The sequence below is a fragment of the Salvia splendens genome, chromosome 14 (assembly GCF_004379255.2).
Source record: "Salvia splendens isolate huo1 chromosome 14, SspV2, whole genome shotgun sequence".
Classification (NCBI taxonomy): domain Eukaryota; kingdom Viridiplantae; phylum Streptophyta; class Magnoliopsida; order Lamiales; family Lamiaceae; genus Salvia; species Salvia splendens.
Genome location: NC_056045.1, coordinates 30,609,895 through 30,626,808, shown reverse-complemented (window position 1 = coordinate 30,626,808; position 16,914 = coordinate 30,609,895). Strand labels below are relative to the sequence as shown.

The 16,914-nt window shown below is 35.7% G+C and overlaps 4 protein-coding genes and 1 non-coding gene across 6 annotated transcripts; 2 read left to right on the top strand and 3 right to left on the bottom strand.

The window, feature by feature from the left end:
• Positions 1-280: 280 nt before the first annotated feature.
• On the bottom strand, positions 281-3,440 carry LOC121763257. 2 transcript variants are annotated; one of them, XM_042159232.1, is made up of 7 exons: positions 3,169-3,440; positions 2,317-2,391; positions 2,149-2,216; positions 1,899-2,039; positions 1,275-1,316; positions 742-1,019; positions 281-672 (listed from the first exon to the last, which is right to left on the bottom strand). In XM_042159232.1, exons 1-7 carry the CDS (start codon positions 3,381-3,383, stop codon positions 538-540), a joined length of 954 nt encoding a protein of 317 aa, XP_042015166.1. In that variant the 5' UTR covers positions 3,384-3,440; the 3' UTR covers positions 281-537. The 2 variants fall into 2 exon arrangements, with proteins under 2 accessions (XP_042015166.1, XP_042015167.1); XM_042159233.1 differs by having other exon boundaries at positions 2,317-2,396; positions 3,169-3,307.
• TRNAP-AGG lies at positions 3,377-3,448 on the bottom strand. The gene has a single exon. It is a non-coding gene; the product is annotated as a tRNA-Pro (tRNA).
• Positions 3,449-3,478: 30 nt separating this feature from the next.
• On the top strand, positions 3,479-6,459 carry LOC121763258. Its single transcript, XM_042159234.1, has 2 exons — positions 3,479-3,624; positions 4,773-6,459. The coding sequence occupies exons 1-2, from the start codon at positions 3,567-3,569 to the stop codon at positions 5,423-5,425; spliced, it is 711 nt and encodes a 236-aa protein (XP_042015168.1). The 5' UTR covers positions 3,479-3,566; the 3' UTR covers positions 5,426-6,459.
• Positions 6,460-9,918: 3,459 nt separating this feature from the next.
• LOC121764534 lies at positions 9,919-10,620 on the top strand. The gene has a single exon (XM_042160543.1). It carries the CDS (start codon positions 9,919-9,921, stop codon positions 10,618-10,620), a length of 702 nt encoding a protein of 233 aa, XP_042016477.1.
• A 787-nt stretch (positions 10,621-11,407) lies between these two features.
• Positions 11,408-15,571, bottom strand: LOC121766018 (mRNA-decapping enzyme subunit 2-like). Its single transcript, XM_042162349.1, has 8 exons — positions 15,439-15,571; positions 14,321-14,472; positions 13,903-14,030; positions 13,539-13,634; positions 12,984-13,136; positions 12,591-12,694; positions 12,446-12,513; positions 11,408-11,890 (listed from the first exon to the last, which is right to left on the bottom strand). Exons 1-8 carry the CDS (start codon positions 15,519-15,521, stop codon positions 11,709-11,711), a joined length of 966 nt encoding a protein of 321 aa, XP_042018283.1. The 5' UTR covers positions 15,522-15,571; the 3' UTR covers positions 11,408-11,708.
• Positions 15,572-16,914: the final 1,343 nt, after the last annotated feature.

Sequence of the window (16,914 nt, the reverse complement as noted above, 5' to 3'; positions counted from 1 at the left end):
GTGATGCTCACATAAGGTATGTAACACATAATTTCTCGTTTATTTATCGCCGAACGAAATGTATTATTATATGTATGAATCATAGTAGTACTTAATAATTTTCATAAATACAATTAATTTTATAATAACACTTTTCAATTGGGCAAATACAATTTAATTTTTTCATAAATAAAGTAATGAATTTTATCTTACAAATATTGTACAAAAAATCAATTTACTGCGTACTACCTAATAAAATTAAAATTACGATAAACTAAGGGAATCAGTTATGCACTGACTATACTACAAAAAAGTTGGCCATTTTCATTCATAGTAATAGGATACACAATTCACGATATTAACCAAATATTTAGGTCTCTTTCATTGTTTCTATTGATGTTTCATACTGGAGTATGTCATAAATTCATTCAAAACAACTACATTTAAATCTACTAACTAGTTATAGTCCAAACTAGAAGTGAGGAACAACGGAAGAAAATGAAGATCTTCACCTTCTCTACCAAAAGAAGAGCCTCCACACTAATGAGCCGGAAAACCTCAGCGCCCGGGGACGAGATTCCAAGCTCTACGCACCATGTCATCGTCTACAAACGGCCGCAGAGACCACATCTGGCAATAGGTCTCCAGTTCTTCCTGTGAAGACTTGAGGTTGAGGGAGGAGACTATTCGGTCCTGCAAAGCACGATAGGTCAAGAAACGCCTAGTGATTGTTGTGGCCAGCAAAAGGCGAAGGACGTCTACCTGCATTGTGTAGTCTTGTTTCACCATACTGTATATGATAGCCATCATGGTACCATAGTGTTCAAGATCAGGTCTTCCCTGATCTTGGTCAGTTGAAGTAATAAATGAATTCAAGTTGGAATTAAAATCTTCATCTTTCACAGTTGCAGTTTGCTCAGATGAAGCAATATATAAAACTGAGTTGAAACTATTATCTTCTCTGTTGTTATCATTTGAAGTTTGCACGACGGATGCTGCATTTCCCAGAAAGGATTCGAGTTCATCGACAACAACTTTAGCTGCAGCATCATATTCAGTTTCAACAATTAGCTAAACTCAGAAAACCATAAAAAATAAGTACAGAGCTACTTCAATATAGAACAAATGAAATATCAACTTCCAAGAGAAAGCTTGCTTTGTCAGATTTGCATAATATTAACGACCTTGCAGATACACGAAAGTCGCAAAGATAAGAAATCGCAGATTTGAGATCTCATAACAGTTCTATATCGAAAGAGATTCTGGGCAATAAAAAAAATATGTGAAAGAGCTACCTTTACTTATGTAGTCTTGAAGTCCAAGATGGCATGTATGCACTTCTGCAAGAAATTCACAAATTATCGAGGAAAACAGCAGAACAAACAAGATTGAGTCGCAAAAAACAAAGCTATCACAACACTGGCAATTACTACAAAACAACAAGAACCTATAGAGAGCAGTTTTTTAAGATTGAATCGTGAACTTGCATGCTGCTATGTTTATCCTGACCACTCAACTGGCACTAACAGAAACAGCACGGAATAGCAATGAACACACATCTCGTTGTTGCTCTCTTCACTCCATAACACCAACAAGTCTATCATGATTGTAACCACATAAGAATATCGATGTTTAGTCCAAACACAGAACAAAAAAAGGACCTTCGGAGAGAGAGAGAGAGAGATGAGAAGGTAATTTTAGTCAGATAGACTTTTCTGGCTTATGATAGAAGATATTGTAACAAATCAATCACATAGAAAACTTCAAAGATACATATATCTAGGATCATGGGTGATACACATAAAGTCAGTATGGTGTGAGGAAAGCTGTTTCGTTACGAGACATCAAATAGTTAGATAACTGGGTGCATTAACTCACTTAAGCATACATATATCAGATGAATGCTGTAACAGACTTACACTTGCTCACATTTTGTACCCTGTCATGATTGTGGGCACATCCAGCTTGAAAATAAGACAGAAACCTTCTCGATCCATGAGCATTAATAATGCGCTCCACCAATGTCGAAGTCTTATCGATTGGAGGCCGTCTTAAGAACCCTGCCAGATAATTTTTGCTTATCATCTAACATCATTCATCAATTAATTATTACATGATCGGAATCAATCTGTCCGACTCTCCAATTGCTACTCAGGCAGATTCACTCACCAAGAGCTTGCTGAAAGCTGACAAGAAACCGGCTACCCACAGACACTAGGTCATCAAATTGTCCGATCCTAGCATCGAAGAAAGGGAATGGTTGAGGCTCACACCCAAAAGATGACCATAAATACAATTAGCAACAGAAATCTCAAGTGCACAAGAGTTGAATTCAACCTCATCATGAAATCTGAATATATAGCAACGATTTCCTCTTTCGATTCTCTCTGCAAATGCTCTCCATTTTCCATTCTGCACTGAAAAAGTTTATTAATACAGATGGACTCAACCACAATACAGAATCACAAAGTTATTCAACAACCCATCTTTCATGTTACAATGCTAAACGGTGAAACCCAGTCTCGTATAGGTAAGGCCCGGGATTCAATGCCCATCCACACTCCCCAGCTCAAAAAATAAAAATAAAGATAAATAAAAGCTAAAGGGCGACCCTTGAGGAACTGTGAACTCATGCTATTGCAGAATCACCTAGATTGACCTAGATCATCTAACTTAATATAATCCGGTGACAGAGAAACATCACCAAGCAAATATACCACATTACCAATTCACTTCCATGAACGCAGTTGATGATAAGGGGACCTAAATTCAACATTTACAAATGAATTTACACAAAAAGCTCAAAATGTGTGCTCTTGAGTTTAATCATCGATGCATATATACTAGTAGTAATAATAAAAGGCAAAATTTTATACTGATTTTACACACTAGCTAACTCCATCAGAAGTAATCCGCATTGAATTCCTTTCACATCCAATAACCCTAATTTAACCAATAAAAAAAACAAGACTACGTACACTCAACTGCAACACCATAACCAATAAACAACAATCATTCAAATTGAACAACATAAATGGGAATTAAAAAATCATCTCCACCAATATAAGTACTCGAAGTTAAGACGATGATATCCCCCAATTCAGCTGATAATCCAAAAGTGAAAGTTCATTGCAAATTAAAAACTTTTTATTTTTTTTTGTAAAATTGAATTAGAATTGATAAACATACCTTTCGCCGATGCGATATAGCTGCTGCTGCTTGTGAATTAAAACTTCACACCTTTTACGAAATCCCAATATGGCAATATCAATTCTAGAGAGAGCCCGATATAGAGAGAGAGGAGAGTAAAGCCCAGTATCAACCCTAGAGACAAAGATGTAAAACGAGAGAGAAGAGTAAAGCCCAAGAGAGAAGCCCGAGAGAGAGACACAAAAAAGGGGCATTCCGAGAATTGAACTCGGGACCTCTCGCACCCTAAGCGAGAATCATACCACTAGACCAAATGCCCATTGTTGGCATATTCGTCTCTAACATATTTTATATATAGATTAATTAAACCCTCGCATTCTCTCAAAGGGTTTTATACTACTGAAATCGGAAGCATAATTTCTAGCTCGAGGAGAAAAATGGCGAGAGCTGCGATGTTCCGTTTGCTTAGATCTCAGTCTAAAACCTTCTGTTCAGGTTCTCTATCTCAATCATTCATGATTCTTCAAACTCTCCATATTGTTGCTTACTTGATTTCATCTCTACTGCTCGTAGTATATAAATTTTCAGCTGAATTTTATTGTCTCCGGCTAATTGTGTGTCGTTCTTTCGATAATTTATGTTGAAGAGAATGGGAGAATGATTATAGCTTTTTTATATCTGGAAATTAGAAATGTAGAATTGGGCAGAAATTGGGCTCGTTGCAGTAAGGAACAAAATTTAGGGATGTTGGGACTCGCCTTTTCTTTGAATCAGATACACAATTTTCAAAATCTGAGTGAGTTTGGCTATTTAAGAATCCATTTTTAATCTGTTTTTTGCCCCAAATAGAACTGAGGAGGAATTCATAGTAGTAGTATTTTTGGCAGTGAGCTGGTGTTAAAGACTAGTTTTTTCACGGTCAAGTAGTGATCAAGTTAGTTTTCACCGTAATCCAAGCATAGTTGGAGAGATATTGACAGTTTGCATCGAGTTCGTTGCCATTTTTATGTTTTCATGAGATCAAGCATCGAATTGTTTGAATGTGCATTAAACGTAACACAACAACGCTTTCCTGTATCACGTAGAGCCCGATTCAGTTGTGCTAGATATGTATATATGTTAGCTGAATTATTATGCTCTGAGCTTAGAGTTTTTCCATCGTTTCTCTCCAACTCTCTGGTGTGTCTGTCATGGTCATTTAATTTCATTCATATTCATGTGTTGAGCCCATTTCCGTTGTGCTAGAGGATGATTGTATATAGACTAGCTGCAATTGGCTTCTCCTGTGAGGTAGAGTTTTTCTAATAGTCTCTCTCCAACTCTGCAGTGTCTCGCCTGCTCGTTATACGTGTATTTATGTCAACATCTCTATTGTTGCTTCCTTATGGGACCTTACTTTGTCATAAGATGTATAGGTAGCAAAAACTTGCGGCTGAAAATGGGGAGTCATATTCAGACTAAACAAAAATAGTAGTTGGAAGCGAGCATGCGCTTTAGGACTAGCTCCTTGTATTCATATAATCTTACAATTTAATCCAAGCTGATACTGCTTGGTCGTTGCTATCTGGGTAAACTTGGTAATTCGACATTGCAAAACTAGGTTTCTTTATCGTTGTAATTTATACTGTTGTTCTTTGCATCAGGCAACCACCTCCCTAGGGTTGGTCCGTGGGCCGATGCACTATGCTCCAAAACCAATGCCAACTCTGCAGTGCAGTTTTCTTCCATACAGAGACGATTTATATCTCGATCAGCTGCAGTAGCAGATAGGAACAAGATTAGTATCGGGCGTGAAAACGGGGGAGAAGAGGGAAATGATATCAAGAACTATGAGGTTGTTTACAACGGTCCTATATCAAATACAATCAAGAAAGTGAAGCTCCTCTCACTTTCAACGTGCTGCCTCTCAGTGTCACTAGGCCCCATCGTCACATTAATGACATCTCAAGCCTCGAATGTGATTCTAAAGGGCGCAGTTGCATCTTCGGTCATATTTTTAAGTGCTTCAACCACTGGTGCCCTTCACTGGTTTGTGAGCCCTTATGTCCACAGACTCAGATGGCAGCCTGGCTCTGACAGCTTCGAGGTCGACATGATGTCGTGGCTGGGCACATATTTAACCAGGACCATCATGTTTGCAGATATCCGACCTGCAGAGACCCAGAGGCCATACGTATCATTCAAGGCTAATGGCAATTTCTACTACATCGATGAAGAGCATTGTGATAACAAGGCATTGCTAGCAAGGTTGAACCCTCATGACCGGTCTCGTGATACTGCTTTCAAGAACTTGTGAGGTTCCGTATTTACAGCTGTAACTCTCCTCCTTTCTCCGCATGAACGCATTCAAAACTCTCCCGTGAAGTTTCAGCCTTCAGGCATGAAATAAGGTTATCCCGGTATGTCACAAGGATTACCCCCCTTTTCAAGCAGACACATATAAAACATATATTTCTGCAATTTTGAACATATTTCCTCTCATTTTACATGAAGATGTTCCTCTGTGTGAAATCTTTTTTGCGTTTATATGACTGCTTTTATCGGCATGGTTTATTACGCAGTCAGCCTAGCTTCTCTCTCGTTAACATCCTCAGTTATAAACCAGTTCTTGATTTTGACCCTATATAGATGATTGAAGTCATGTTCTTCTATTTAAAGTGTTTGCCTTTTAAGTTGAGTTTCAAATGAGATGACATACATATCATGAAAATTCAGACACTAAAACAAAATGATGAGTTAGGTTGCCTATTATTCCTACAATGTGGAAGGATTGCAACCTTAGGTTTTCTTCTATGACAGAAGTTATAGTTATAGAAATATGAACGAAGCTTGGTTTTGTGTATTTAAGCCCTTATTCTTTGCCTGGCATGTGTCCATCTAAGACAACCCAGTGCTAAATGATGGAGTTAGGTTGCCTATGTTTTTCCTACAGTGTGGAAGGACTGGAACTTATGTTTTCTTCTATGGCAAAAGTAATAGCTATAGAAATGTGAACGAAGCTCGGTTTTGTGTCTCTAAACCATGTTCTTCGCACGTCGTGTTTGTATCCAACTCGACCCATTGCTCTCCACATGGCATGCGTATACTTAACTCGACCCCATGTTCTTTGCACGCCGTGTGCATATTATCATCTTATTTGATTATAAGGTTGAATTGACTTGAGAGGTGCTGATATAGGAGCAGTGAGTTTTTTTTCTCTCGTTTTCCAGAATAAATTGTATAGTTTGAAAAATATTTTCAAGCCGTTTGTTTGTTTTGTTTGCGAGAGAGAGACTTCGTTGTAATCTGTTTGACTAATAAATTTGACTAATCTGTTTTCTTTTCCTTAAATTCCACCAAATGTTTGATCTTGGTAAAGTTTATGTTCCAAGTCACTGCAAGTCCAAGAACTCAAGACATTACTTAGAGAAAGTGATGTAATAAGTATTCAAGAAGAGTTTAATATGGAATACTTATAAAAGATTAATGAAAATAATAAGGTAAATATGTAAATGGCATCAAATAAAAAAAAACTTTTTCCTTTTTCTACAGTGGAATTTTCTATTTATTTATTACTTCCTCCGTCACACTTGACTCGGCTACTATTTCTTTTTGATTCGTTCCATTTTACATATATGTGGGACGTAAATAGTCCCATTCTCCTAAATAATTTGTCTGGAAAAAAAATGAGTCAACTAAATTGGAACGGATGAAGTATTATTTAAGTCGGAAAATAGAACTTTGCAGCAAATAAATCCAGTCCGCACGCAAACAAAATGGTTGAAGACTGACGCCCAAAAGCAGTCAAAGGGTTGGAGTATTTTTGGCCCCATTTCTAGAATAATGGACCACCACACTTACTATCACCATTTATTAGAATCCCAATCACAAACTTATATCAATAAATCTTAGCTGCCTATACTAATACATTTCAAAATTAAACATGGAGGCTATATTGATACAATTCAAAAAAAAATTTATCAAACGGACCGATCTAGCATGCTCAAGTTGGATTCGTATAGCTAACGAGCATTATTAAATGAGCCTCAAACGAGTGTTTTCAGAAACGAGCTTCGAATAGCTTGTGAGCGGCTTTATTCATCTAGAACTCTTATTATATGGAGTAGTTCATTAGTACTATAAATCGTCAAAAATAGAATCTAGCTTGAAAAATTTATGATATTGCTGATTATAAATTCGATCGTTGAATTATAAAAAAGCTCTCAAATTCATTCCTAGATTTGAACATATTGTGTGTGTTTCTAATGCTCAAACTCAAATATAGTCATTACAACCTTAGCTTAAATTGATTTATCAACCCTAAACAAAATATAACACATACTCCTTCCGTCCCGCACTACTCGCACTTATTTCCTTTTTGGGCGTCCCAAGTTACTTGCACTCTTTCCATTTTTAGTAAAAATTTTCACCCGTCATTTTTGACTTTCCTATACACTCATTCCTTAATCTCCGTGCCGAAAAGAAAAGAGGCGAGTAGCCCGGAGGGAGTACTACAAATTACGGAGTACAATGATGTGTAAAAAAGACAAAAACTTTAAGATAATTTTTTTTGTATGTCAATAGAAATAGGGGGGGCCGTTCAAAGGCGGCACGTGTTGGGGCCCATTTCTAGAACAACACTGATTTGCCCCACATGTCACGTAATTAACTAATTACTAATCAGGATTTAGGAGAACTTTTTTTTAGGGAAATCAATATTGCTAATTAATTGCATACAATGTTTGTTGGCAGCAACCTGCCTACGTAGTATTCTAGAAGACGTGGACACCACTCTGAAAAAATAATTAATTCCTACTATTTAATACTATTAAATAATCACACTCGATTTTATTTGGGGAATTACTAGAAACCATTATATTTAATTGAAAATATAGTAGTATTAAAATTTAAAAATTATCAACTTCATTTATTGTTTATAACACAGTACTGATCTGCCTCACTCTCACATAATATTAATATGGGATGAAAGGAGTAATAATTTCCTCCATGTTAAACATAATTTATTAATTTTGTATATTACGTACGATCCATGAATATATAATTGCCTTTCCATTTGTCATATATTTTGGCGTTGTTAGAAAAAAAAATGTGTTTTGACTTTTGAGGCTGCCCTATCTTCCAACTAGTTTTATACAAGTATTTTCATAAATAAAATACACATATTTATTTAAATTGTTAAATATACAGTTAGTGCTCTTGCTCTAGCTATTTAAGATTCAGCATAAGACTATAATCCTTTTTCTTATTGTCCTTGATCTACATATCTTTTCTTCTAGAAATAAATTACAATTTTATTAAAAATTGATAAAAGGAAAAGTCAGAAATAGTTTGAATTCATTGTTTTGTTAGAAAAGGACAAGAATGGTTGGGCCATAAACCTAATTTCATTATTAGTGGACGGCTCAAATTTGGGAAAATAATATTACTACTAATATATATCATAAATATTATACTGAAAATGCAAGAGAAATAGTATTTATAGCACCCTATTTTCAGTATAATATTTATAGTATGTACCATAAATATTATATTAAAAATAGATTTTGAAGATACATATTTAATTATACCAGTTTCATAAAATAATCGAATGCTATAATATAATCCACAATGATATGGATCGGAGTCATGTTACATTTAGACTAATAAGACATGTCTAAGTTGAGAATGTGGAATAAATATAAAATATAGTTTAACTAGTTGTAGTAGCATATTTTGCCAGAAAATATGCCCCAAAACATGGTATAATTATCGTCAATTTTCTTGTGCGTTCCACCCCACTTCTAGAAAATCACAAGACTGATGACACATGTATATTCAATATAGAGTGTAGGTGTCTAAAATATAATTTTGTATTGCGATTTTTAGTCACGATGCCAAGTATACAATTTGATAGGAGTATAATGTAATCACATCACAACTATAGAAAAATTGTGAAAATGGAGTATTATTATTGTGTAGTTTCATGAAGATAAATAGAATTAATGGATTACATGCCATATTTTTCAGTCACGATGCCAAGTATACAATTTGATATAATGTAATCACATCACAATTATAGAAAAATTGTGAAAATATTATTATTGTGTAGTTTCATGTAGATCATAGGTTTAAATCCCCATAAGAGAAATGGGAAATTATAATTGATCTTCTTTAAAATAAAAACGAAAATAAGATAGACTTAATTAACTGAGTAGCCATCAGTATATCATCGCCTATTTTTAATAATCATCTCTCGTCTCACTTTTGTTCTAAGCTTTTCAACACGTTTATTAAAAAAATACTTCTTTCATTTGTTAATAAATGTCTTTATTTTTAATAACTCATATTTTAGGAATTGTGAAGGATGAGTATAAAAATCACTAGAATATAGATCACATTTGATATATTAACTTTATAATAAAATATAAAAAAGATAAATAAACAAATGTGAGGTAAATTTACTTATACTAAAATAACAAAAGTAAAGTTATACAAATAATAATTGACATACTAAAATGATAAAATGAAACAATCTCATATTTTACATATGTTGGCCTAGTACTTACTTAATATCCCATTCACAATTTCTATTTATTTATCAACAAAAAAAATAATCTCACCTTTTATCTGTCTAGAAGAATGCCATATCCCTAAAAGCAATCATGAATAAACAACAAATCTTACATTTTTTCAGTTAAATAACCACCAAGTCATTTTCATATAATCTATCTCTCTCCAAACCATATATATACCCTCAACCCTCGAATTCCTTCATCCAACTCTCTCAAACCTTTTCTCCCTCTCTCAAACATGGGATTTCAAGACTCTCCCCCTCCACAAACCCTCACACCATCAAACATCCAACAAGAAGAAGAAGAAGAAGAATTAGAAGAAACAGAAACCCTCTCACTATGTGATCTCCCATTATACAGTGATCAAAGCAATGATTGGGATCAACACTCCACCACCACCACCGCCTCCTCCGACCAAGACTACTTCGAATTCTTCAGCCAAGAACTCTCCCCCTCCGCCTCCTCCGCCGCCTTCCTCCCACCGCAAAACATCATCTTCTGCGGCAAGCTCATCCCCTACAAACACCTAGCAACACCCTCACCAAACCGAGCTAATGACAAAAAACAAATCACCACCAACAACCAAACAAGCCCCAACAAAACTAGCCGTTGGCGGTGGCGGCTGACTGGGGCCAAATGTACAACCGCGGCGATGCAGAGGAGGGCGTACAACTCCGGCAAGCAGGTGAAGGTCAAGTGGTACTTTTTCTTATTTGGGGTTTCGAGATTTTCTCCGGTGGTTGAGCTGAGCGACATCAGGAAGAGGCAGAGCCGCCGTCGATCGTCGCCGCCGCCGCCGTCTTCTCCGGTGATGTTTGGATTTAGAGGTGGTGATGATGGTGAGGTGATGGGAGATCGGGGGTGGGGGTTGAGGGGACTGATTAGGGCCCTTAGCTGCGGCGGAGGGCGCCAGCCCACCGTAGTGGCTGCAGGCGGCTGAGCTCCGCCGGAGTGGTTAGGGAGTTATTTAGTTTAGAGATATTAATTCTTGTGCCTTAGTAGAAAACTTGAAATTTTCTTGCTAGTCTATTTTTTTTTCTTTTTTCCTCTGAATCTCTGAGGAATTGCAGATATTTAAAAAATGTGTTTTTTAGTTATAGGGAACTAACATAAATTGACCAACCAACTATTCGTATAAAATTCAAAGTTACCTAATCCCTAAATTAAAACTTTGACTTTCCACTTACGTGACCTGGCTGTCATGTTGAGATTCTAGGTACAATTCATCTAGTTTATAAATTTTAGAGTTGATTTATTAAAAGCATACATATACTCTATTTTGATCAGGGCTTTGATTTTAGACAATTTGTATAAATCATAACAATAATGGTGGAAGTGGTACCTTTTCAATTTGTTGCAGAACAGAGTCATTGAAAAAATTAATGATCAGAAAAATTGGAAATGTATGATTTTTTTGACAAATTGTCATATAAAAGATGAAAGATTGATCAAATTCCAGTTCGTCCAATGCTTTTCAAACAATGAATTATATATAATGAAGTTTATAATATTTGCAATTATCCATGTTATTTCACCAAAAAGGAGACAAATATGATCCTTTCAAAAATTACAAACTTTGTGATTTATAATTAAGTTTATGAAAAATTTGCCAATTTACCCATTTGCCCAACTCACTTTTTGCTACAAAATTTAGAAGCATTGCAAATTATTGCAAAAATATGCAAAAGAATAGAGAGAGGGAAAGAGAGTGCACACCACAAACTATGTAGTTATAAGTCCACACTTTACTTCAAAGAAGAGTCCAACTTAGTAAGGAAACAAATGGACCAAAATACAGTAAGAAAGAGATTAGGGAAGGCAATAAGCAAACTCTCACTCACTCACCCAATCTCTCATCAACAGGTCTCTATGTACAGAAATGTACATACACAGTCTAAACTTCCATTCCACACATGGATATACAGCAACTACGATACCGATATATTGACTTCACCACGAAAGGGGTCACTGGGTCTTCAATATGTGCACGAAAATGCTTTACAACCGGGGGGTCAATTTGTTCGACGTTCAGTTAGAGAATGCAGCGTCCACTGCTTGCAAGATTGGGCCAGTATCGAACCGGAAGCTTCTGAAGGCGCTTACTGGTTGAGCTTCAGGAGGGTGGGCATCAGGTATCGTTTTACTTGGCTGGCGCTCGACTGCTACAGATGGGATTCCACCATTACTGTTTTTAGCCTTCCATACAGTAACTGTTCAAATTTAAGACAAATTGTCAACCAAAGTTTAATCAAGACAACTAGAATCTCAGTCAGGAGACTCATGATTCTAAACCAAAAAAATCGATGTATATGAACTCACAGATAAACATAACTGCCGAAATGCTGCTGTACCACCATATATAAATAGATATGCAAGCATCAAGAAGCCAATTTTTGTAACATACTATATTGGTTTATCCATATTCACCAAGGGGAAGCTGCTTATGTTTAAAGATTAGATATGGGAGAAAATGGAATGTATCTCTGTTTAAAGCATGATGTGATTAATAAACAACATATTAAGAACTAGTGAATTTCCAAGATTTACATAGGGGAATAGCAGAAACTCTATTCACGAAAATGTCAAAGATCTGTGCAAAAGAGAATGTGAGAATATTCAAAACAGGTTTCTTTCTTGGAAGAAGTGGAAATGTAGACGTGAGTTTAGGTAGAAGAGAATAAGTTCTTGTTTGAGCATTTTATAGTCGATAAACAAATAAAGATATATGATGACCAATAAGTGAGAATGATAATGGGAGAAAGGACCTTTTGGAGGTTTGTTATACATAGTTGCTACTTGAGGGGGATGCTTTGAGATCCACGACTTCAAAGATCTGCAGAAAAGATTACCGATTTTTTAGAGCAGAAATGATTAGAAAGTTTTCAACATGAAGATTGAAGAATAACTTACGCCAAAAATGGAGCAACCATATAGAGCTTGAGCCCAGTGACCCCACGAGATATGACATCACCACTCGCTGATTGAAGCTCATCAAGCCGCTGCCATGCAATTTCCTGCAAATAACCATAAAAGTTAAAACAATAACAAAGCTTTTTTAAGGTTGCAACAGATAAGCCTCTGGATATTCATAAGCAACATCATAACACTTTATAAGGGCTTAAAAAATAAATTTGTCAACCACAAAAGCAGCTCAGCTTGCCACTCTTTTGAATGTACTAAACAGAACCGTTACAAGACAATTGGACTGTGATACAGAAAAATAAAGATTGGTACAACAAGTAAAGAGACAATGTATTTCAGGAACTTCCTAAATTCAGATATATCAGAAGGGGAATGACATACACTTATCTCTTTCTTAGTTTGTGGAGCAAAATATGTGTCCTCTTTCACCCCAGAAACTATGTATAGCCTCACTCTCTGCTGTCCGAAAATCATTTCGATGTGCTCGTCTTCATTAAGGAGTTCTGAAACATCAAAACCTGTTTCCTCTAATACCTGCATCCATGACACGAAATTAGAATCTGCTAATACTAGAGCACAAAGAATGCACAAAGAAAGGAATGAGTGATTGGAGGTTAATTAATTATAGCAGATGAACAATGTTTCAAGTAAGATTGTAAGAACCCAGAGTATCAGACTAAGATGTTATCTCTAGGAAATTGTTCCTTTACTCCTAAAAGAGAACACAAAATGAAGTGGGAAATGTATTCTTATTCCGCCTATTTCAGTGTGCAACAGTAAAGACAATCAGAGTATTATATGACTATGAAAGAAAGAGCCCCAAGCAAAACATACTATCATTGATCATGCTTAAAATCAAATTCCAGAACCCTTGTGCTTCAAATTATTCTACAGCCAATCATTCAAATTAAAAAGAGCATAAGAAGACAGGCTTACTTCTCTAATGGCACACTTATGATCTTCCTCGTCTTTGTTCTTCTTTCCACGGGGAAAGCTCCAACTACTTCCTTTCCATCCTTTGACTAACAAGCACTGCAAATAAGAAAATAATGCAAAATCTAAAAATTGGCTAAGTATAATAAGCTGAGTTCACACTCTTTATGCAGAGAGGGAAACGTCAACTCTAGTTATTTAGCACCTAAATTAAACATATAGAGCATGTATAAACACATGAACACATTTGTGATATAAACACATCAATTGAGATAAACAGGCTTCCCTTTTCAATTAAATAGGTTGACTAAGCATATAAATCCTAACGAGGAGACCATATAGATCAGTTATGAGTAGAAGACCTCACCCGTTCATAAGTCTCATCGAGAATAATGGCTCCGGTGACTGGAACTCGAAATTTATAGGATGTGAAGTCCTTAAATATGTCATCTATATGAGGTACGTACGGTTTCAGAACATCACAATTGTTAAACACTGGAATCGGTTAAGGAGAAATGCACACTGTATATGAGACACAGAGCCTTCAAGTTGCATCATGCTTATTTAGATCAGCACACATATATGAAGTCGAAACTATTAGCACCTATCCCTATTCAGAAAAAAAAGAATGAATATGAAAAAGCTGATGAGCAAATGACAACCAGGTAGTAACGAGTATGTAAAACTCACTACAACAAACAAATTTTAATCCTCTTCAACATTTGAACAAATCAGCAAAACCCAGGAATTAGTGAATTAGACTCTGAGGTAGGTCTTAAGGATACATAAGGTAGTAAATTCCTTCAAAGTCAATGACTTCAGTGATGGATTCTTTTCAACAGAATTATCTTCATAAAACCAGTGTGCGTACTCCACTAGAAACAAAATCCTCTCAAAAGATTGCTGGTCTTCCTTGGGAACGTTCAGAACAAACCGACTGCAGAACAACCACAAAAGCAGTCAAGAAACTAATAATCATATTACAAGCTCACTATTGTAAAGGAAAACAACACATGAAATTCGTCAATTTCTCATTGTATAACATTATCAACATCACAACGAGAGGTCAAACAGAAGTTCAATGTATGTCACTCCCTCTTGAATCATGATTTGCTTACTCCTACTCATCTAAATAGACAGAGGTAAAAAGAAACACATATAAATATCACAGTTCACTGTACATAATTGACATCAACAGTTACCCAACAATTCTCAATGACATCCTCTTTCAACCAAAATTACATATAACATAATTACACAAAGAACCCCCTAAAATCATCAAATGGTCCAAAAAGTCCTTCAAATCTCACCCCATTAAACTCCTATTAAAAAAAATCACGAAATTCATTCATCATTTTCTATCCATTACTAACACCACACCATCCTCCTATACGAAACTTGCACTTTTTGCTGGGTTTAATCAATGTTCCATTCAGCATTCAGTTGAGCTACTTGCAGTCAGACCTTCTAATCACTACGAGTTTTATCAATCCCCAGCTGCAACAATCTTCCTCAAACACAACAAACATCTTTCCACTCAACCAAAATAACATAAAAACAACACATTTTCACTAAAAAAAAACCCCTTCAAATCTCACTCAACACTCAACACAACTATTATTAAAAAAAATCACAAAATCCATTCCTCAATCTATAACCACAACTAGCATCACTTCATCTTCCAATGCGCAACTTGCAGTTTTTGCTGAGTTTTACTCAATGTTCAATTCAGCATTCAGCTGTGCAACTTGCTGTTTGCGCTTCTAATTCGTGTGAGTTTTACTCAATCCCTAGCTACACCAACTCTTCCTCAAACACAACAATCGAGTTTCCCAACAAAACTTAATCAGTAGAAATCGAAACTAATTTGAAGAAACGATGAAGTGAATAGATGTGGAAATACCTGCATAGATCGTCGAGAAGTTCCTGAGGAGGGAGGATATTCTTTGTAGGACCACTCGAAGATCGATTGAGCCCGCCTGACATTTTTCTTTCTCTCCTCGAACACTCACCCACTGTGTGTATTCTATGCGAGAGGCGTCATACGGTTTATACAAGTTGCACAAAACGTCGTCGTTCAACAATTTCTCTTTATCTTTTTTTTGTTGGCTATTAACTTTTTTTAATGTAAATATTAGTATAATTTTATCCTACCGTGTATTTTGACGAAAATATAGTTATTCTAAAGGGTAATTAAAAAAAAAAAATTTTATGTTAAATGTATCATAAAAGCTTTCATTGCCATAATGGTATTTCAATATCTCCTACCAAGTACCATGTAAATTTTCTTTAAAATGGTGAGAAAAAATCGACTATCTACTGTAATATAATTATTTCTCCAAAGAAAATGCATAAAATATGATTTAAAAGACTTCCAAAATACCTCTCCTAAAAAGAATACTCTATCAAGGGAAGGATTGAATAATCAAAACTGTACTCAACTGAGCTTTGAAGCCTTTCAACAAAAGCTTGTAATACTGCATTTGCTGCACCCAAAAATTACTTCATCCGTCCCGCAATAAGAGTCCTTTTGATTATGGCACGAGTTTTAAGAAATATAGAGAAAAGTGAGTGAAATAAGTTGGTGGAATGTATGACTTATTTACCATTTATAATAAAAGTGAAATATAACTTTTATTATGAGACGGACCGAAATTGCAAAACTAGACTCTTTATTGTGGGACGAAGAGAATAATATGCAACTATGAGCCAATATAAACATCACAAATGAGAAATTGGGAGAAGTACAATAGTTAATTAGAAGAGACACCTTTTCATCTAATGTTGGATGAAGATGAATACGGCTAAATTTGTGGGACAGAATAAGTAGAATAAAAGAAAAAAAAAGGTTACAGAGCCTTGAGGGTCCAAAACGGCTTCTTCTGAAAGTGACCTTTTTGTGTCTTTTTTAGGAATTGGTAAGATAGAATTGTTTCTTCAAAAGATAAATAATGCTTTTTTATGGGCATGGCATGGCCCAATTCCAGAATTTAGAGACAAAAGCATAATCCAGCCCAATAAAAATTAAGGCTTTCCCAGCCCATTAGCCCACCACATAATTTACCAAGTTAGGTGGGATCAGGTCTGGTTAATGGGCCGAATGGGGGAATTTGGGCCAATCCTGCTGTCCTAAATCTTGTCGAACTTAAATTTATGGCTCGGCAAGGCCCAAGAATTGGCATTTGGTGACGATTAATTAACTGATTACCATATTTTGGCAGATGTGGATATCAATATTTCAAGAACGGAAAAACATAGGAGAGAAAGAGAGAAGTGTGATCGAGTAGGCTAATGAGATAAGCTAACCAAGTGCGTAAAGAAGGGCAGAGGTGTAGATGTTTTCATTTGTTGAGAAACTGTTCGTTGAAATGCTTGAATG